The sequence below is a fragment of the Platalea leucorodia genome, assembly GCF_965183815.1.
Source record: "Platalea leucorodia genome assembly, chromosome: 12".
NCBI classification, from domain to species: Eukaryota; Metazoa; Chordata; class Aves; order Pelecaniformes; family Threskiornithidae; genus Platalea; species Platalea leucorodia.
Genome location: NC_138834.1, coordinates 12,874,572 through 12,896,756, shown reverse-complemented (window position 1 = coordinate 12,896,756; position 22,185 = coordinate 12,874,572). Strand labels below are relative to the sequence as shown.

At 43.4% G+C, this 22,185-nt stretch overlaps 1 protein-coding gene across 1 annotated transcript in view; it reads left to right on the top strand.

Annotated features, from left to right (window-relative positions):
• Window positions 1–22,185, top strand: part of HORMAD2 (HORMA domain containing 2) — a gene marked incomplete at its 3' end in the record, with an annotated part of 25,747 nt that extends 3,562 nt beyond the window's left edge. Inside the window, exons 3-13 of the mRNA XM_082324818.1 lie at window positions 695–839; window positions 2,200–2,263; window positions 3,287–3,323; window positions 4,604–4,624; window positions 5,355–5,381; window positions 6,719–6,786; window positions 9,704–9,855; window positions 10,438–10,691; window positions 11,580–11,679; window positions 12,752–12,801; window positions 22,081–22,185. Coding sequence (XP_082180944.1) covers window positions 695–839; window positions 2,200–2,263; window positions 3,287–3,323; window positions 4,604–4,624; window positions 5,355–5,381; window positions 6,719–6,786; window positions 9,704–9,855; window positions 10,438–10,691; window positions 11,580–11,679; window positions 12,752–12,801; window positions 22,081–22,185 — 1,023 coding nt within the window. The remainder of the gene's footprint in view (window positions 1–694; window positions 840–2,199; window positions 2,264–3,286; window positions 3,324–4,603; window positions 4,625–5,354; window positions 5,382–6,718; window positions 6,787–9,703; window positions 9,856–10,437; window positions 10,692–11,579; window positions 11,680–12,751; window positions 12,802–22,080) is intronic.

Genomic DNA, 22,185 nt, shown 5'->3' with positions numbered 1-22,185 from the left:
CTAAATAAATGTAGGCTCATTATGTGTGCACAGAGCTTTATTAGCAGGAAGAAAAGCAATGAACTAATAGAGGAACTAAATTTAGTATACTTTCCGCTGAGGTTATTCATGTTAAAATAACTCAGTGTTTAGTATTTACATTAGCTCCAATCATAGACATGTACCGCTTACAACTCTGCATTAAAATCACTCTGAAAACTAGGTCTGCGTACAGCGTTGACAGGTTCTGTCTGCCATCAGATCTCAAAAAAAGCTGCGGCAGGCAGTGAACTTTGGTACAGCAGTGAACGCCACACCAGCACTGGCGCTTGTTTGACTCCACGATTAACTCTGTAGAGCTCAGCTGGCAGAAAACTATACACTTTTTTTTTTTTTTAGGGGTGGTTGTCTGTTAAGTGCCAACATTGGTGCAGTGGAGGGGGTGGAAACATTCGGCTGTGATAAAAGGGGAGGGAATGACCAATGCAGTCTGCTTCCGAGTAAATCATGCCAGATCTAACAATAACTATCCTTAAAACATTTAATCCCACCCATCTTAGACATTACTCTTCTCTGCGTAGTATGAAAACCAGAGAAATGTTAAAATTATTTTTCTAAGTTACCTTCTTTTTCCACCTGCTGAGAGTTGTTTCTAAATATAATCCCCGTGCTACACTAATATGGTGCTGTTTTTGACTTTGCCCTTCTTTTTCAGGAATTAGTGTTGTTCCCCAGCAAAATAGCTACTGAGCAGCAGTCTGTGGTGCTGGTGAAAAGACTTCTGGCCGTCTCTGTATCCTGTATAACATACATGAGAGGGCTCTTCCCAGAGAGCTCTTACGGAACTCGCTATTTAGATGGTAACACTTTCAGTTTATGCTGAATTCTTATTTCTGCTTGCTCTATTTTAGCTATAATCTGCTTTACATGTTAGCTTCCAGCTGCTCATATATGTATGAGTTCAATTTATTAGGCAGTTAGCTAATGAACGGGCCTTCTTGAGTCTGGATGCAGACAGTGCTTCTGCATCAGATAGACAGAGCACAGAAGTCAACCTGGAGCTATTGGCAACTCACGGCTTTTCTCTTAGTGTTTCTTTTGGTTTATAATCATTCCTTGGCATTGCCAGCCCCATGAATCAGGTCTCAGAGTCAGGAGGTTGACTTAAAAATCAGTAAGTTTTAAAAAATTAACTCTGATCGGTGTGTTTTATTTTCCTTTGGATTTTTGAGCCCTCGAGGTTCACATTTTCAGCTTTCCTTGTGAGATGGAAAGTAGATTTGTTTGTTTGTTTTATTGTGGGGTTTTTTTTTTCTGTGAAAACTGTCTTGCATAACCACATGTGCTTGGGAATCAGAACTTTTAAGAAATAAAAGAAGTTTAAGAACCAAAGTCTTGTTACACAATCACAAGAATTAGTGATGCTTTGATTCATCAACATCTTTATGTTCATTCGAGATGTGTAAATAGGGAGTGAAATGTCTCCAAGCATCCAATCTGTTTCCATGTTTTTATTTATGCAGTTAATTGTCCTGAAACATGGTCACGTGCACTTTGTGGACGTGGTTGAGGGCACAGGAAATCCCTAATTGGCTCTTGATCACCTAACCCTGAAAAGCCACTGGTCTTTCTAATCAAACATCAGGTCTTTCAAGTGCCTTTTTGATCAAGAATGTTAACATCTGACCTGCTCATGCCTTTGAGGGCTCCTCGGTTGAATCCTATGGTGTTATTAATTCACTTCTTCATTTGCAGGATGGGTTTCCTCTTGCCATTCTGAAGGCCTGAAAACAGAGGTAGAATGAATTATGTGGCAAAGCTTAACAGAAATAGTTTATTCTGAGTCATTTACCTCATCTGGATGTTGGTGACGTCTGAATGCAGAAGTGAAGGTGTTGTTAGGGAATGGCGGAATAGATGGGAGTGGAGAAGAGGAAGGAGGAGAGGACGGAAGCTGCTGGTGTTTCGAAATTAAGCCATAACTCTGGCACTTTTTCTGGGAGAGCCCAGAGCATCTGAGGAAAGTCTTAACATTTGAAAATGCAGCAATAAGCTTGTGTCAGCCCACCTGGGACTCGGTGGAAAACCAACATTTCCGCTCAGGAAGGACTTCCAGATAACACATTTTATCCAAAAAAGGGAGGGTGACTGGCTTAGTTTCAGTGTTTGCCCAACAGCTGTGATAAGGATTGTAACTATGTGCTAAATCTGGTTTTGCAGACCTCTGTCTAAAAATTCTCCGAGAAGATAAAAGCTGTCTGGGATCATTGCAGATAGTCAAGTGGTAAGTGAGTAACAGCGAAACTAAGACAAGATTGTGCTGAATAGCAAGACATCTACCCCTCACGTTCTTCTTCCTGAATTTGAAAATATTGTGCCCGCTAGCGCTATCGACTGTGCCAGTGCAACTCCCACTGCTGCAGCATGTGTGCTTGGCCCTGTGCATGAGCAAGACAGAATTAGCTGGCCGAGATCGTGTGAGTTCAAGGTCTGTTGAAGTGTTGACTGTAGCGAGGTGGTGGTCAGGCCCCAGAGCACACGCAGGCAGCATAGGTACGGAGAGAGGGTAAAGAAAATCATGAGATCGATTCTGTTGTTGTTTAGTCTTTTCTAGTTTCACTTTTACAGGGATCCTTGTGGCTTGTTTTTTAGTATGTACAATATTTTATCTCCCTGGGTATTGTGTGTCTAAGTACCCTACAACTGTCTCTAGGATGTATTTCAGAGTTGGCGTGTTCCCAACAAGCAGAGTCTGACTTTGATGTGCTGAGGAGATACGTAGCTGCACATCCTTTGACTCAAAGAGTAAATATCTGACCATTGCTACCTCAAATAATATTTACTACTTTGAGAAAGTCCATCGCTGTAAACTACGCATCAGATAACAAAAAATTTACAAGACCAGACATGTCAGGCTGCGTTCAGATTGAAGTTTCAGCCAAGCTCTGTACACTGCCAGTGGAAAAAGAGCCACTGGAGAGCAAGCTGGGGAGCCAAAACAGAGCACTGAGCAGAGAACCACTCAGAGGCAGCCTTAGGCCTGGAATACTTTTGTCAGGATTTAACTGGGCTCCAGGCTGACAGGATATGGCCCTAGAAGTGTAAACAATGCCCAAATGCAGAAGGGAGGACAGCGCCTTTATGATGGTTGACCTGAAAATGATTTTACAAGCCCAAAATGTTGCTAGCTGTGTTGTCTTAATTCCAGGAAAAAAAAAATGCACTTTAAACTGTGTCTAATGAGTATGTATTTACAGATCAGGAGATAAATATCGCTGGTTAGTATTAACATGTTTTTTCCTGGCAGGATTCAAGGTTGTTTTGATGCTTTGGAGAGGCAGTATGTAAGTTTTTTCACTTTTTTTTAACAGAGTTTCCTATTTCTTCATAAAGTGTGGACAAAACAATCTTTCCATTCCCGCTTTGTATTTTTGTAGTGATTTTGCATGCACACAACACACATTCACAGCTGTGGGATAGGAGGAAGACCCTGCCCGGAGTATATGCACGTGATATTTGGGATTTTATTCCTTGAGCCCAACTATTGACCACTGTTGCTCTCTAAGCTTGCCCGTACACGGTGTGTGAACTAATTTGCAGCCTGAAAGGGATTTCCCTTAGTTCTGTGTTCTACGTTTGTGTTCTCTACTGTCTGGATAGAGACCCTGCTAGTCAGATCTTGATCTCCATGCCTGTTTTCCTGAGACAGCTTATGTTGTGCTTCTGCTTGCCTTCATTGCCTTTCCCCTAGTCTTTTCCCTTCTTCTCATCTTCTCTAACCCTCCTAGCTTTTCTTTTGGGTTCAGAATTTATTACTTTTTTTTTTTTTAAAGTAGTTCACCAAGTAAGGTGTATAACTGTGGTCCAGAACAAAATCAGCTAGTAAGTAATCATATTCCTTGCTGATTCTCACATAAAAACTGCTCTGCACAGGAAAAAGCACCAACTGTTGTTATCTCTGTCAGCACCGTTCACCAAACCAACTCTCATCTAGATCAGATGGAGCGGTGTTAGTTTCGGCACTCATGATCAGATGGGCTCCTACACATCAGTACAACTGTCAATGGGCATAAGATAATTCAAAATGTTTTGAACTCAGTTTATTGCTTGCTGACAGTTCTAGGAGGTATTTAGTCCTCTGCTATTTATGAGACATAAATTAATTGCTATCTGACAAGGATTAAGGAAAAAAATGGAGATATTTAATGCGTGTTCTAGGATTGTTTTCAAGAGTAGTTCCATGTACGTTTTCTTGCTATAGGATAAATTAAATACCTTTGGGGAGTTTCACAACAGAGAGCTATGCCTTCAGTAGGGATGGGTGCTCTTGTAAAAGAGTTTTAAATCGGCATAGCTGTTGGAGATTTGTTTAGAAGAAGCCCCAAGAGAGAAGTCTGAGCATGCAGTTGTTTTCTTGGGAAACTGCAAGCAAAGCCAAGCAAACTGGCCACTAGGTGTTGCTGATGCTGTGCTGTGAAGAATCTGCATAAAGGTTTTTAACTCCCTGTTTGTCGACTGTGTCTATTCCTTCACCATATGTAGGCAGTTAGATTTTGATAGGTCTTTCTTTTCCTTGCCCGCTAAGGTTAGATTTTGATTTTGTGTTTTGTTTTTCCCTCCTTAGTTACACATTGCTGTCCTCGCAGTAAGTAAATGAATACAAGGCGTTTTTCTTCCTCCACCCTTCTTGAAAGAGATAGGGAGTCAAGGTTGTCTCAACCCATTTCTGCCTTTTTTAAGGGGAAGTCAAAATGGATGTGTTTTTTTATAGAGTGGTGACCTTTCTTAAATATGGTAAATATAAACTTCCTAGGCTGTGTGGGAATGTTTTTCTCAGTATGTCAGACTTCTGACTGAGGCCTTACGTGCATCCTTAAACTCCTAGAAGCACTTTCATGTGCTTCATATCATTGCTTCCTTTAAACTCTTGCCTCCACCCTTGGAAGCTACTGTGTCTTCTCCATTTCCCCCTGCAGAAGAGTCCTCCTTATTAACCTGATCTTGAAGAAGCCACACACTGGTGGCAAGTCTTTTGCCCTGCTCCTTTGTAAAGCACCAAGAGCTATGCTATGCATCTATTCTGTGCATAATCTGAGTAGTTAAATCTCAGGCATCAATAGCTGCCTGAGAGGATTGGAATGGGAATTAACCTCATTCCTCCACAATTACACAGATGAATGTCTTCTACCTGTCTTTGAAGTGGTAAGTATTGACTGCTGATAGAGGAAGGCTGTTTGTGAGCCATTCCTTTCTCTGATCCCACGCTAAAGATAGTACAATCTCTGCTGTAAAATGAAAATATCGTTGTTTAGTCACTTTTCACTGGTTCAAGTTATCCAAGGGGAGAATGCCCTCACTGTGCTTTCTTGTAACAGATTTACACCAATCCCAAGGAACCGGAGGTAAGAAAGAGTCTTAATTAATCTTTGAGGCAACCGAAGGCATGGGTGAGTAGATTTGTATTCAGAGTGGACTTGTAGGCTTAAATTCTACCCTGACATAGCTGCTTGGTGACCCTGTTTCTCTTCTTCTGCCTTCCCTCAAGAATGACAGCTCAGTGAGCTGGATTGTGATCAAACGCTCCTACGGGGCGCTAGGCTGTGGGCCCATCTAGGGCCTCAGGCAGGGATGTTAACAGGCAACTAATGGGCATGTTGGCGATTTTGTTTTTCTTTCCCAAAGAGAAGAAATGGGAAGTTCAAAATAATTCTTTTACGAACCATCTTTTTCACAGCAGTGTTGAAAAGAGAGCTGGTTTTCCATGCAGAGAGGTTTAGGACAGAAGACCTGGGATGTATGTATTGCGTAGTGCCTGTACTTATCCTTTCGGTGTTCTCTGTTGTGTTTCTATTTCGTCTACATCGGTGGAGACAGACTGCGTAGCACAATACGCGAGCGAGGTTCTGCATCCATGCTGTCTCCACAGAGCAGATGCAGAGAACGGCTGCAGAATCGTTGCTCACCTGATTACAGTTCTGCTGTGTCAAATCTCAGCATCTGGGGAGAGAGCAAGAGTTTAGTCCGTACCAAGGCTTGGATTTGTAAGGAAGGCTCAGAGTTAAGAGCTCAGCTGAGCTCCTACTAATCGACCTCTGGAAAAAGTGAATTATAGGCATGGAATTGGACTACAATAGATCCTTTCTTTTGTGGTGAAGTAGTCTGTTCTTCCTAATTATTTTATTCTCTAAAATCAGAGCAAATCCTTTCTTTTTAAATGGAAAATCATCTAGTTTTTTTTTATTTCCCTCATAAGACTGAGACCAGCGAAATCCAGAAACTTTTGCCCGTGCGCTATTGTTTGTATTTCCTAGTAGGAGGAGTCCTTCAGGCCTTTCTCTCCATGCAGAACTCTGGGCCAGGCTTCCCTGTGACACTGCCATGAAGCCTCACACTTTTCCTTTTAGTAAGGGAGGACGTACATACGTTGTGATGGTTGGCTGGCCCCTGTGCCTCATTAGAGATTTAGGCTGGGGAGTCGGGCCCACAGAGGAAGTGGAATGAGGAAGCAGGAAGTTTGTCATTTTTTTGTGATTCTCTCAGTGCTAGGTAAGCTGTGGTTGTTCAGAAAATTTGCCTAAGCCCGTGCAAGCAATAATAGAGTTAAAGCTGTCGTCGTGTCATTAATGCTGTGCGCTGGCATAAAGTTGTGAAAGGACACTGCTAAGTTCAGTACACATCTTTACGCTTGTTACTGAAAGAGACCCGTTTCTTTTTTCCCCCTCTCTTGTTAAATCTCTAGACAGTGACTGAACTGTATCAATTCAAATTCAAGTACAAAAAGGAGGTGCCCCAGATGGACATCATCAGGTAATGGTTTGGTTTTATTTCTCAGAATTACACTGTGAAAACTGTGTTCTTGAAGCATTAAGAAGAAAGTGCGCTTTATGATTAGAACATGTCTGAGTCGCTAAGCACCTGTAAATATCATCAGAGTTGAGGACAGTCGCCCTACAGGATATGAACTGCTGAGCTGATGAGTAGAAACGCTGTTACGTAGCACACTGAGACACTTAAAGTGCCCCAGGACTGAATTAAGGACAATTTATAGAAATGGTGCCTAATCGGAGTAGTGATGCAGAAACTGGCACCGTTGTTGAGCTTGCTGCTGCCTCAACTGATAATGAGTGTTCTTCCACTTTCACAAGACAGCCTTGTGCTTTCAAATGGAGCTTTTTCAGGTTTAATCCCTTTCACCATGATCCTGCACCCAGTTTTTTTTGCCTTGGGCATTTGCATACGTGTATTCTGCTTGAGCGGTCTTGCGTGGGTGACCTGAGAGAACTTTTGCTTATGGCGCCTGAGTCAGTGCTGCAGAATGTTTGGCAGGAAGCAGCAGCTTTTTGCATCTTTTTGGCTCTGTCTGTTAGATATTTTAAAGCTGTGTTTAGTAGCCCATAATCCTCTATAGTTTAAAATAAATACTATCAAAGGCCTTTGGCTCTAACCAAAGCAAAGAAAAATAATTAACCCGGTTTTAGTTTGCTTCTGCAGTTGCCATTGCTGAAAGAGGGATCTTTAGGCCTTGGAACCTGCCTGTAGAGCAAGAGAGCTCTGCTGTCTTGTATGCTCCTCAGGAAACTCCTCCACAATGCTCCTGTAGTGTGTCATTTGCTGTTCTTTCTCTAAACACATCCACATAATTTGTAGTACGTGGCAAAGTGATTTTCTGTTAGGAAAATCTGAACTATATCTGAGTCTGGAGTGTCCTGTTGACCGTACCCTCTGTTTCTGCTTTGAAGCTGCTGTCAGTTGTCCTTACTACACTGAGGAGAGCTTTGGGATCTGAAAGATAATAGATAGCTCTTGAGTACTTTGTTTTTTTAATCAGCCTTACTCAGATCAGTCATTAGTTCCTAGCAATAACAACGGTCCCCAAATGGAACTCAGCATCCCTTGGTGTCTGTCGTACTGGCCAAGGAGAGGCTAAGTAATCCCACTGCTGTGTTTATATCTGCTCTGTCAAAATCTCATCACTGCTCTGAGGCTTCAAAGCCCGTGGCATCAGATTCCTGGGCTCTGTTCTCTTTCCTCGGTGACGGACACTGCTATCGCAGGATCATGCGTGTACCTACAGTCATTAGTAAACTGACGTTCTGACACGGATCATTGTATTGTGTCATCTTTGCTATCGGCTCCTTCGGCTGATAAAACTGCTTTTATACACGTGCACGGTTTTTTGTCATGTGCAAACTCTGAGTTAATCATTCTGTGAGAGATGTTTTGTGGGTCTGCATCATCGTATCTGAGAGGTAAAGGGAAACTTTCTCCTAGATGGTCTCTGCTTTATTTTAGATGGATTTCAGAGGAATTCCTCGTCATCGATCCCAGTCCTTCAGAGAGGTTCAGTTCCTCAGCCTCTACCTTTTGACACATTCCTGCATCAAATCCACAACGGTATTCCCATATTGAACCAGTACTTGACCTGTTAATGCCTATGGAAGTCTCATCTCTTTTTTTGGTTATACTCTTTCCCCTTACCATTTCTGTTCCGCTAATCCCAAGACGACTTGTAAGGGTGATGTGTAAGAGAAGGCCTACCTTCTCTTTATTCCACCTTAAGCATTGCCAGCATTTGTCCTCTCGCTTCATGTACGTTTCTGAACACAGAGGATTTAATCTAATAGCACAATGTGCTCAGCACAGAGTTTTGCTCTTGGCAGTTCGGAGCCTACCAAACCGTACCCTGCGTACCCTGCGAATTCAAGCTGTTCAACAGCCACTCAGTTTTCATGAGGAGCCAAGAAGCTTCAACTAGAAGGGGAAATCAGGCTTAACGAAGGGGTTCCTTCCAGTGGTTTAGTCAGTCGTATTTAGCACTGGGATCCTCTCTGCTCTCTGGGGTTACTTACTGCTTTTTGAAGCAATTTGGGATGATTGTGTTAGGGACCATCCAGCCTGTATGTAGCGTCATCCACCTGCCCGTGGTCTTCCAAAGATGTAATGGAGGAGCTACATTTTTTTAAGGCCCCTTCTCATTGAAAGCTAGGGAAGTTTAGGTTCCTTAGTCACATAGTGATTCATCTAGTCCATCTTCAACTGTCTAAAGTTCGCTGGCTGATCTAAGCTGCTCATCTCATCTACCTCTGTAGTCAAGAGAAACAAACTCCTCCAGAGGGCGATTCATCCCCCTTCTGTTAGACGTTTATCTCAGTCTAGACTGCGTGCTTCGACTAGCCAGCTGACATTTGGATGGGTGAAGGAGGTGAGAGGAATGCCCCTTAGTCACTTTTGAAAAATGTGCTTCTGAGCTAGTTTTTCTTACGTGGAATTGAAGTGAGAACATGCAATTAACTTCTCTTCAAACTGCAAAATGGACTTGAAAATTGCCCCTGTGATGAATCGGCTTTATATGGGATTCTCACCTCATTCCTCTCATTCCTGAAATTGCTTAGGTGAAAGGCACTTGTTTTATGGTCCTTTGATCCAATTTAATCATGTTCAAACAAGTGAGTCATGACATTTGTATAATGGGGTCCATTGCCCCAGCTACAAAGTCTGTTCAAATGTAAATGCCATGTGTCTTAGTTTAGAGCTGTTGTTTTGCTGATGCCACCCCATCCTTGGAGTCTGTTTCACTTCCCTGTTTATCTGGAAATTACATAAAGGCATTGTAGCTTTGTTGCTGGTGGTTTCAGACAAGTCAGTGGGTGCACTGTCTTTGTAATTAGATCGTGAATATTCATGACTGAGGAAAACAAATCTGTTATTCTTCTTCCGACTCTAGCAACCAAATGAACTCTGTGTATGGGGTGTGCAGCGAGGACGTTAAACAGGCCAGCAGGCTCCTGATCCGTAAACTGTACCTGTTAATGCAAAACCTCGGGCCGCTTCCCAATGACATTACCCTGACCATGAAGCTCCTCTACTACAATGATGGTAGGTGGAGAACCGTGTGTGCTGTGGGGAAAAAAATTCCCTTTCCATCAGTTTCTATGCTAATCATGAGCCCCTGTAAAGTAAGTAAAGCATAGGAGGGTGAAATGGTAGAAGCTGTTAACCGGTAACAGTGAGAAATGGTGTAAAACATAGTGAAGCCTTCTGACACACAGGGCTGGCAGATGCTTTTTAAGAAAGGGTTGAACATCCATGTAAGAAGTACAGCCATGCAGTGTGAAAAGAAGACATCCTTCTCCTTCACAGTTTTTGTGTTTGTTTTTTTTGAGGAACAGGCGTCCTGTGTTTGTCAGGTTCTGCTCCAGAAGGCTGAGCACATTAGTGGTATCTCAGCATCCTAAAGTCATTATTTCTTTGAGCTCCCTGATAACATTTGCCCAGCTCATTTTTTCCTTTGCATTCTCTCCCTTCTTCCTGAAAAAAAAAAAAAAACCAACAACCAGAGTATTTTTAGTTGTTGATGTTGTTACTTGAGGCTGGTATACAGTTGTTCTTTATAAATCAGATTATGTAGAGATGGAACTTGATTTCTCTGACATCAGTGGCTTCTTTCTCCCTGTGTAGTAACTCCCAAAGATTACCAGCCCCCAGGCTTTAAGGAAGATGGCAGCCCTGGTGACCTGTTGTTTGATGGCGATCCTGTCAACCTGAGAGTAGGGTCGGTCTCCACTGGGTTCCACCTCATCAAAGTGAGAGTGACAACTGAAAAGAAAAGAATGGGGACAGTTGACAGCAACCTGATCCAGAAGAACGGCCCTACTGAGATCTCCCATCAGGGGTTAGACTGTGATGAAGAGGAAGAGGAGGGAAGCACAAAGGTATAGAAACAGACTCTATTCAGTTCTCGCTGGAGGAATGGAGTTTATCTAGCAAAACTCTCCTTAAAAAAAAACATTTTCTCAGAATCCTCGTTTAATAAGGGTTTCAGCGTGTGTAGGGCAGCAGCGCTACAGCAGATTGAGCACTGAGGCTGGAAGTCCATAGACATAAAGTGAATTTCATTCCACCGTATCCACTGACTCACTGAGTCTCGTATGTTCTCCCAGAAGAGGGCAGTGATTGTACAGAGAGACACATCACACGTGTGTGCACACACAACACACGCGTGTGCGCACGCACACACACGCACATTTATACACAGACGTGCAGAAAATGGAGAAAATTGCAGGGAGTTTTGCATTTCCACTTGGTGTTTCTCAGGATTAAGCCACATTCCGCTGTGTAGTTAGGTGGGATTCCTTCCACTTACCTCTAGCCATCTAGAAGTTGTGTGTTGTGCCTAATTTCTCTAGGCCCCCCTCTGCGCTTAGTGGAGGAGGAGGCATCTTTAGCAGGTAATTCAGAGCATTTCCTTAGGCACCAAGGTAGGCTGGAATGAATGGTCCTCTGGTGGTGCCTCTCCAAAATGACAGAAGGGGCAGCCTGGACTGGTAGCTCAGGCTTGATGATTTAATTTTAGGCGGTCAGTGCCAGGGAATAAACCCTAACAGAACTAACTCATGAAGATAGGAAGCCATTTAGGTCAGAATTCTGGTTTTTCTTAGAAAATTTCTCTCTGGAAAGACCTATAGGCTTGGGAGAAGGAAGGCCTGGACACTGAGGGGCTGTGAAAATCTCATCCCTATTAGCACTGGGTTTATGGATTTACCACCTTGGCATATTTTTTTAGATTATGCTATTAAGACAAAGCATCATTTGCTTTACAGAATCACCCTCTCCCTGTCAGAGCAGATTCAAGAGAGGACAAAAGTGACACTCATCCAGGCTGGAAAAAAGAAGCATCTTCTTTTTACCTTCAAGATACAGGTAAATGCCGTTTCAAAACTGAAGCAGCTTGTGCTCATGACTGTATCCTAGCATAATATTTAGGTTTTCTCACTTACTGTGAAATGGGTGAACAGAGTTTCTCAGGCTGTTTGAATTCTGTGTCAGATCAGATTGAACTGTAATAAAGGGCTTGTTGTACATGCTTGGTTTGTTAACAGAAACATTCAATTTTTTATCAATATCTTTCCACCTCTTTATCTCAGCAGGTTTTTTTCAGATATGGAGGAAATGTTTCATCAATACCGAGTTACATTATCTACACTTTCACCAAAGCTCTTTCCCTTTAGCTGTTGCATTTTGATTTTGCTAATGACTTCCATATGTGAAAAAATACATGAAAATACATGAAAAAAAGCCTTTTCTCACACTTCAATCAACCTAGCTTCTGATATACCATGCTGTATTTGACCTTTGAGGCTCTCAGATATAGCCTGTGGAACAATACCATCTAGTGACAAAATGGTAAATAGCATTCCTGAGATCCCCAAGCAGTGGAATGAAGAAGCTTGCCTGCTGATGAGGTCACCTTTTCAGGTCTTTCTACTGCAGATTCTCCGATGACTAATAAAGGGTGAACTCATCCTGCCACCTTTTCCACTGTGGGGATATTAACAGGATCTTCCTCCTCTAACCAGTTGCCTGTTTTCATGAAACTGAGATGCTTTGGGACCCCCCATCAAATTTTATTGAAACTGTCCAATAAGGTCGATAGTCAGGGGACAGCTCCCCTCCTTCCCCATACACACACCCACTTGGATAGAGCGCAGGCAGGCCTAAGCTTTGTTTTCTTAGGAAACCGGGTTAAAATGGGGTTTAAGTTTCATCGGTAGGAGCTGCTGCAAGTTGATGTGTTGCACGTTCAGGTGACACTTCATTCTGAAATCTGTTTCCAGGAATAAACTGCAGGGCCTGAGAGCAAAGGTTACACAGTTTCGGATCAGGCATGTTTGTTTGCTGCAGTGGTTTAATCGGGCTTCTGGATTTTTTTTTTTTCAATTGAATGTAGGGTTTTAACTTTGGAGCTAATTTTTATTTGATGTTTGGATTGTAGGTGGAACGAAGAAGATGGACAGGATGCCTTGCTCAAGGGCATCTCAGCAGGTGAGCAAATTTTAGTGGCTCTAAGATAGGCCAGGCAAGGTGGAATTCATTTCCACGGAACATTATGTCATCTAGGATGGCACAAGATTCAGCTAACACTAGTGGATTTATTATGCACTATCAAAACACACAGAGGCTACAAAGTATTATGGCATAGGGATATAAGCATGAACGGGAAGCATTTAGGAAGACACTTTCCATGGTCAGCTTATTTCATACATCCAGTACAAGAATTTTGTACTGTTCTCTGGAGCTGGCACTTGTGAATTACTCATGCAGACTAAACATGTCGGTGTCCCAACCAGGCTGGTTTACCTGTGTGTGTTTTTGGATTAAGGTTCTGAAATTACCACCCCATTTTAGGTTTGAAGGGGGTGTGTATCTGTTGCCTAACATGGTCTTCACCTCTCCTTTCTTGCATCCAGGCTATCTTTACATGTGAGTCACAGGTACTTACTGGATCCTATCCCTTTTTGGCTACTTCTCCGGGATAGGAAGAATTATCCCCTGGAGGTGCTGATCTCTTTTTCAGTGGTTGTTGGGGCAACCCAAAGAACGAGAGTAGACCAGGCATGTAATTGTAGATAAGTAGATTATATGAAATTAATTCCATCCTGAAGGCTGCCCAGGCCAAACCCTGAGTCAGAACCAGAGCTCGAATTCATGGGCTTGTGCAGAGGTTTTTTCAGTGACAGGGCAAATCTCTGAATGCCACCAGACTTGCCACTTGATCCTCTTTCCATTCAAATTAGTTGAAAATCATATGAGCTTGAATGTTCAGAAACTGAATCTTTACAGGATAGGTTAATGAGAGTAGGAAATTGCTACTAAAATTTTCTCCGCCTCTGTTGAAAAGAATCCGGGGGTGTCTAACCCAGACAGCAACTGGAGACTACAACTTAACGTGTCATTCAAAAGGCATCTGTGAAGTATTTGCCTTGACTCTGGATCTTAGAAATGAACTTCTGTGCTTAGGCTGGTATTTTTCAAACTTTAACCACATTTTTTTTTTTGTGTCACATCCTCCAGTTTCCTTCTGATCATTGTTTATTCTGTCGTCTGTGTGAAAACAGGAGCCTTTTCTGTTTGTAACTCACTGATTCATGCTCTGACATTCTTTCGGGTCTGTCACGATTGTAAGCAGAGCACCAGACACCTCTTTTCTTGCAGCATGTGAATTTCATTAGAATACGGTAGCAATAGTGAGAGTGTCTGAAGGTGGTGGAAACAGTATTAGTTGCTGAAAAATGGAAGAGTCACTTTATCCATTGTATGCGTCCAAAGACTTTAAAAAAAAAAAAAAAAAAAATCCCAAGCCCTCTGCCTGGTAGATTCTGCATGGCAGAGGGTTTTTTTAATGTATTCTTTGATACTATTTTTTAAACCATCATAGCTTAGAAGTTGGCTAATATTTTAGTCAGTTTAGGGAAAAAGAAAGTCAAGTCACTAGTTTAAAAGTGCAGATGATCATTGTAAAGCCAGTGCTAATAAAAATTTGACACTGTTTTCCATATGAGAGGGACTTTCCCTTCTTTTCTGAGGGAAGTGGTTAAAACAAATGACTATTGTGTATTCCACTTGAATCAGGAAGCCAAACTGGTGAGTGAAGTTTGTCTTAAAAAATGAGGACAAGCTGGGGTGGATGGGAAGTCTGAGTTGGGTATTATCTAACAGGGTCAAGTATAGGTAAGATGGATGGAAGTAGTCCTGTTGGGGTGTGAATGCGAACACCTTGTTGCTATCCAGACTACAGTACAGTCAAGTAATAGCATTGCCTGACTGTCAGGTGTGTTCAGAGAAGCCCTTTGCTTTAAGGAGCTATAAGGTCTCCAAAAAGTGACTTGTTTTCTCCTGGATTTCGGAGTTTAATCGGCTTGGTGTGTGAGGGGCCTTGGGGAACAACCTAGCCTGGGCCATGGAGGTCTCCCTTTATTGGGGCTGACATGAGCCCTTAGACTTGCAGTGCTAGTGCCTGACTTTGAGTGTTAGGTTTCCACCAGAAGATCCCTTTGAACTAGGTCACAGAATGATCGCTCACGTACCAGCACTGCCGTAAGGGAGCGGGCAAGACTGGACAGCGAGGAACGGGCGAAGAGGGGCCGGGAGGGTGACCTGCCCTTCTGGTGGCAGCGCAGTGTTAGCTGTTCAGCTGCCCATGGAGCAGCACCTCAGGGACTTGGGTTTAAAGGTGCTCTCTGTACAGTTAAACATTCAGGCCAAGATTTTCAGACCTAACTAAAATAATTTGGAGCGTCCCAGAATTTGGTATTTGTACAAGGATTTGATATTCAAGAAGTGCTGAGCTCAAAAATGGTACCCACAGTCACAAGTGGCTTTTGGAAATGGGGAGGAACCCATTACTGCTCTTCATCTGAAGTGAACTGCTTTATTCTTTCTGATTCCTTGGTTATCAAAAATAAAAACTGTGCTGTTGGAACTTAGTTTATTGGTCATTATCTTCGTGACGTATAGCTCTTCAGGAAAACCAGGAATGAAAGTATTAAAAGCTTATTTTTATCTAATCAACATGGGAGAGGCAAAGGATGCAGATCTGCCAAAAGAGAAGCAGCTATTCCTGTCCAGTTAGAACTGTAACTGGCCTTTAGTAACGGCCATGGAGCGTCTCTGACAGAGGGCTTTTCAGATTGGAGAAAAATTTACATGTACTCAACTGGCTTGTTATCTGCAATCTCGTGATTGATGATACTTAGGATCAAATGAGAGATTGCCCTTTCCCAGCAAAGCATCTCTGTACTTAATCATCCAGAGTTAGACACCAGCATGTAAATGAGCCTACCTCTGCTGACTTGAGGAGAGTTTTTCTGATTGCATCAGCCAAGGATTTAGCCCAGTGTGCTATCTTTATGCATCTTGCTACTTTCCACTGGCATTCTAGGAGTTGTGAAGAGTTGGGTAAAACAGGGAATTGCTGCCCGTTGATTTAGCTTGTAGAAATCTGCTGATGAGAATGGGATCCTGCGCTGAACTTAAGATAGCTTCTTGAATTCTTCAGCATGCTTCCTTATCCTTTTGTGAATCCTTTCATGTTCTTGTCCTGCAAATTGATTTTGGTAAGCTTTGCCTTCATTTAAGCAAACATGTTGCAGTGGAATGAGTTTGGAATGAAACAGAACTAGAAGATGAGTAAAATCTGACCATGTGGACGCCTCTGCAGGCCTTTATCTCCCCTCAGGAAGCTGTGGGCTGAAGTTCTGGGGTGGTCCTTAGAGCACGGTCTCACTGCACGGTGAAGCAGCCGTGCAGAGAGCCCTGAATTGCCCCTGACCGAGCCTGTGCCAGAGCTGGAAATGGTGTGGCCCTATCAGCACAGCACAAGTCAGTTCTGCCTCCCAAGTTTCTGGCTTCATTAGCTAGGGCCAGACACTGCTTATGCCGCTAGTCTGGCCGTGCTTGTGCTCCTAGACTGCTGTGGGACCTGAGGAAGCGTGTTGACACTTGGCCTTGCATGGACATAATCAGTTTGGATGGCTCAGGAGTCTCTGCACTGCGCTTCGCTGCCTGCTGTAGGCATTCCCCTGCCATGCGGATTAGCTCTCTTAACTGGAGCTGTCTGAAAGTTAGATATCTAGGGAGACATTCATCCCTAAATGTTGTAAATCAGTGCTGTTTTAGACCTCAGAGGATAGCCTGTCTGGCCTCCAGCTGCTGCTCCCATGCAAGAGACTTGGCTACCTGGCCGCGTCCTCTTTCTCCAAGGGACCGTGTCAGCGATGGGAGCCAGTGTGAACCCAGTCTTTCAGAGATGACACGTCGCGAGTGATACGTGCTGTGTTTGCCGGTGATCAGTGTCCTGTTGGTGCCCAGGGCCCTGGTCACCCTGATGGAGGTTCTTGTGCCTTTGCTGAGCTTCCGTGTTGTACGCAGCTTCTGTCTGAAAGTGAAGGTCAGCGCAAGTGGATCCAATTGCAGAACAACAGCTTGGAGATCAAGACCTTTGTTGTCTGTTTTTTCCCAAGCAAACCACTTCTAAAATTGCCATGACAGAAAGCAGTTGAAGGGTGAAGCCTGCCATTTGCAGAGCAATAGGAAAGCATTTTTCTGTGGCAATGTCATTATCTTGAACTTTTGCAGGAAAGAAAAAAAAAGGTTTATCTCTAACTGTCTATCAAGAGAGCTGTATCTGATGAGAAGTTCCCAGAACGTTTTCTCCTCCAAACCAGCTGAGGCTACACAGACCCAAACAATGAAGAGAGAAAGATTCAGAGATGAGCTTGCCTCTCTCCTTCCTGTGAGCCCAGGCCATTCTGGGAGGAGTGAGACAGGGAGGTCAGGAAATTCCTGGCTTCTCTCAGTTCGCGTCAGATCCTTAGCTGTGTCTTGGGGCCATTCATCCCTTGCATGAGTTATCCCTGTCTAGTGTGCAGGAAACAGTTTCCTAGCGATCTCTTCATTCAGAGGTGAGGCCCATCACCCCACAGATCCGGGGAGATTTAACCCTTGCACCCTCAGATTCCCTGACAGCTACCCGAGGGACATCTGCGGGAAGATGTGGAGCTTCTGCGCTGGCTGCCTTTACGTATGTTCATAACGTACATGCTAGCAACGAGACCCTCTAGAGAAATCTGCATAAATTCAGCTTGGACAGATGTAATATCCCATGAGGGACCAAGCTGGGTAGCAGCCTAATAGGCAGAAGGAGTGTCCATTGCTTTTCGCCTCCTCGGTTACAATGCTGTAATCTTATGGGGGAAGGCTTCTGATTTTGGGAGGCATATTGGATTGTGATTCGGCAATCAGAATGGCTGGCATGGCAGTGTACAGTGTGATTGAGGGCCCTGGAAGATATTATAAGGAGAGAGGTTGATACATTTTTTTTAACAGGTATTTTTGAAGAATTTTTTTTTTTTTTTCCTCTGGAAAAATCTGTTCATTAGTCCTTTAAATGCTTCAAGATACACAAGGCATAGAGTAGGCGTGCGAGACTTCCAGTTCGCAAAAAAGAAATTGCATTGAATGTCAAAGATTTTAACAGTGAGCTATGGAAAAGGAAGAGGACTAGTGGTAGTCAGTGATGTGTTGGCATGGCTTCCTGGGGACAAAAATGTGGCAAGTTTCCACAGAAGCACCACAGTGAGTGTCTTTCATTCTTCCACCTGCATAAATTGGCTTTCATGCTAACCAGCATGATTCTCCTCCACTTGTACAGATGAAAATCAGGATTAATTCTACTGATGTCAGTGCAGTCGCTTTACTGGAGACTGATATGAGACCAGTGCTGAGCCCTGCGTCAAGCGTTTAACCACTGTGCTGCCTTCGCAGAATCACTGAGATCAGAAGGGACAATCGGAGATCATCATGTCCAACCCACCTGCTCAAAGCAGGGTGAAGTGGAACAGGTTTCTTAGGACCTTGTCCGGTCAGGTGTTGAGTATCTCCAAAGATGGAGACTCCACAACCTCTCTGGAGAACTTGTGCCAGTAGCTGATCACCCTCACAGTAAAAAAAAAGTTTGTCCTTATGTTTAAATGGAGTTTCCTGCATTTCAGTTTGTGTCCATTTCCTCCCGTCCTTTCACGGGACACCATGACGTACCTTGTGAACCTTGATTTTTGCGGTGCCTGGAGAGCATGGAGCAGCCAACTGTGAGTGAGTGGATGGGAATTGTTGCCTTCAACCAAACAGAAATGGCCGTTCACCAGGGATGCCTCAGGTCCTAGGGGATCAATTTAAAGGGTCACTAGCATGATTTTTGGAAGTGGCAAGCATTTGCTGTGCTATTGGGTCAATGTTAGCTGCAGCTGAAATCACAGGATACATCAGGTGCTGGCTCTCTCTGATTAAAGTTTCCTGATGATGATGGATGTCCCCTGACACCTGAGGATCATTTTGCCTTCTTTCAGCAGTTAAGTCTTGTATCTCAATCCTTATTCTTCTGGCTTGCTTGATAAAACTGGACTTCTTTTGACATTAATGTGCTTCTGAATTTGTCAGGATAGTTACAAGGTACCAAACTAAATACTCCGTGTCCCTGACAAAGGGAACCCTTCTGAGGGCATAAAATTTGCCAAGTGCCAAACCTCAGCATGGGGCAGGCCAGGGACAAAGAGGGACACAGTCGAATGCTCTTGTGCAATTTTAGCTTTTCTACATAGGATGCCTTGGGAAGCAAAACACATGTCAGAAGAGCTGTAAATTTGCTTCGATTTATGCTGGGAATTTTTGGCCGGAATATGTGGGGACACTGGGGATTGAAAATTGCAGAGCACAAAACTAGGTCCTGATTTTGTCTATCTAAGAATAGCAGTGTAGCTGTGGTCTGCTCATTCTGTTTCATCCACCAGTCTGCCTTGGGAAGGCTTTAATCTAAGTCTAATCTATTTTTAGCCTGATATCTTCTCCAGACAATGTGCAGCTGTCCTGTTAGCTTTATGCCAGAAATTAGTAACACTTGTGTGATTCACTAGTTAGCTGTATTTTTACAGAAAAATTCTGCGGCAAAATATTACTGTTTTACACGTAGTGCAGTATTGTAAAACAGGAGATTCAAACTCACTGTGTATTCATGGTTATGACCTAGACCCAGAACTATGCCTTGGACTCAGAGCCCCGAGGTCATGGGCCTGTTCCTGTCTTTGCTACTTGATCTGAACTTGTCCCACCTGTCCTGTTGTCAGCACGGTTCCTTTGCAGGGTAAGTGTGCGAGGGCCTGGGCCTTGTCATATGTGCTTTTATAGCACCTGGCTCAGCAGTGGAGCCGAGGACCTGCAGTGGTTGTGTAAGCCAAAAAACCAACATTCATACAGCGCAAGCTATGCCATCAGTTATTCTACGTCAAGCATCCCAGTACATGGGAAAAATTAGAATTAATCAACTTCTGGAGGCTTTGATTGTATATTTAGTCAATGGGAGGCATTTCCTGCTTTTCACCACACCGTTGAAGCGGTTTACTTTCTGGTTAAAGTCAAATAAACATACGTAGGATCTGACTTAATCCTATTTACAGCGACATTTCTGGGGAAGAGAAGAAGCTTGAGTGTTTGGTTAAGGATGGGACCTGGAAGTTGGACTTGGGGTCTGTTCCTGGCTCTGAGTTCCTACATGAACTTGTAGCTGGGCAGGGGCAGGACAGAACACGTTGGCTTCGGTGAAATACCTCACACAGTTGACATCTTATTCATTCAACAAATGAATAGTGCTGGTCTAGAGCACTTGATGGCTTGCATGGATGTTTTTACTCTTCTCATCTCAGGTTCCTGTTAGGTGGTCACGCTGCCTGTGGTAAAGGGGAGGAAAACTGGGAGAGTTGCAGTGGACTCTGCGTGAGCAGCTGCTCCTTGTGGCTGTTTCTCCCACCTCATAAGCATCCCATCCATGCAGAAAATTTAGGAGGAATAGCAAAGGGGTAAAAACTTTACTGAGTAGTTGCCTGTGCTGCAGAAGATGCATTCCTCAATAGAGGAAATAAAAGCACCAACTGTGTTGCTCTCTTTATGTGGTTTAGGCTAAAATAGAAGGAGAGCTGCCTTATTCAGGTGACGGGGGGCCGGGAGACTGGGGATCGCCGCTTTGCTTTATTGTGTGGCCAACAGGACAGGGTACAAACCCTGCAGCTGTGTTAGCACTGGAGAGTTTTTGGATGCAGTGTTTCCCCCCTCTGGGCCCTTTACTTCAGAAAAGGAAGCAGACAGGTTAAAAAGATGCCAGGGAGAGGAAAGTAAATAATTGCCTAAAATGCCAGTTTGAGCAGCTGGATATCAGGTCAGGAGCTGTAACACAGAGATCCACTCATCACTCGCTCCTCAAGTAAATACGCCTTGGGCAGCGTTGGAAGTTTTGTCAGCCTGAGTGTGCAGGATGAAGGAGAACCTGCCTGTCCCACTTCGGCAGATTCTTGTTTTCTCTGTTTTTATGGAAAGGAAATTGTACTTTCTGCATTAGGCAATATCATGTTGCTCATAATGAAGAGGAGGGAAGAGGGGAGGAAAAACAATTTGAAACACGACAGAGAGGCAAAGTGAGGTTGTTTCAAACTATTTTGCTGTTAATCCATAATCAGAGTTATTTCACGCATTAGAAAGACCATTGCTATGTAGAGATTACCGAAGCCTCATACCAAGGTCAGATAGAAAGAAAGCCTTGATGACGTGAGTGGGGAATTCTATAATGACCACATGTTGTAATCTGGAGACCTTGTGCTTGTCTCCAGGATGCATTCTGGAATAGCTCTTTATTAACTCTTTGTGTTTATCCTGCTTCAGTTACGGGATTCCTCATGTTTTCTGGTGAAACTGGAGTAAGGTACTCCTATTTTGGAGCAGGAACTCGGTTAGCACTCTTTTTCCTCTTCATTCACCTTACTTTCATCCAAAGGAACTTTCTTTTGGAGGCAAACTTGAAGCGGTGTGCTGTGGTGTGTCCCTTCAGCTCAGTTCCAGTGAGAGCAAGAGAGGTTACATTGCCAGACTGTGTGCTTTGTCCCTTCTGGGTGGGCAACAACACATGTTACTCTCTGCAGCTCCGGATTATTATTGTAAAAATGCAAATATGTTATGTGATAACGAGAATAAGTGAGTTTTTGTCACTTGGCACAGCCAACACTTCAACTGTTGTTCTGGCTGTCCATCTCTCTGTGGTCTGTCTGAATTGCCTGTACCATTGACCCGTTTATATTCTAACATGTATTTATCCATGTTTTTTAACCTTTTGGTTTGTAGGCCCCTGAATATTTTTGAGGGAGGTTTGTGTCTTTCTAGAGGGAAGTTAAGCCTCTTGGAAAAAAACTTGCTTTGCTTAGTTATTTTTTGCAGACTCACAGGTTGTCTTTGGTGTCTGAGATTGACCAACTTGTGTTGAATTTCCCTGATGTACAAATAGAGGTACTGCATGTCTCCTCCTAAAAGGCTGTTTCCAGTGACCACAAATTTGACATGTGCCCCGCTTCTTTTACATACTTTTATGATTATCTGAGGTTGGTGGAAAAGTCTATGCCCTGTAAGCTGTTATATTTCTCAAAGGTCTCCTTGCTCCTCCTGTTTTCTTTTGGCAGTGGGGAGATGGGTACTGTTCCTTGTGCCACCAAAACCATTCTCTGTCCCTGAAGCTGAACCTGTTGCTTTCACAGATCTTACAGTCCCAATTCCATCCGGTATTCCAATTTTGATTCCTTGCCTAACTGCTTTTCTGGAAAACAGGATCATGCTGAACAAACCCAGGAGGGTCCAGGAAAACACATTGTAGTTTTGGAAGTTGTATTTCTTGACTCATCTAGCAGGAGCCTGTACCGTGAGAATGATCACTGTTTCTGATGGTTCTTACAGATAAACTGCCTGAATCTTGCATTTAGCCAGGAAGAGGTAATAAGACCCAAGAAGAAAAGGAAGGTCAGTGAACCAGAGAAGCCGCTTCTGCAAGGCGGGAAGTGA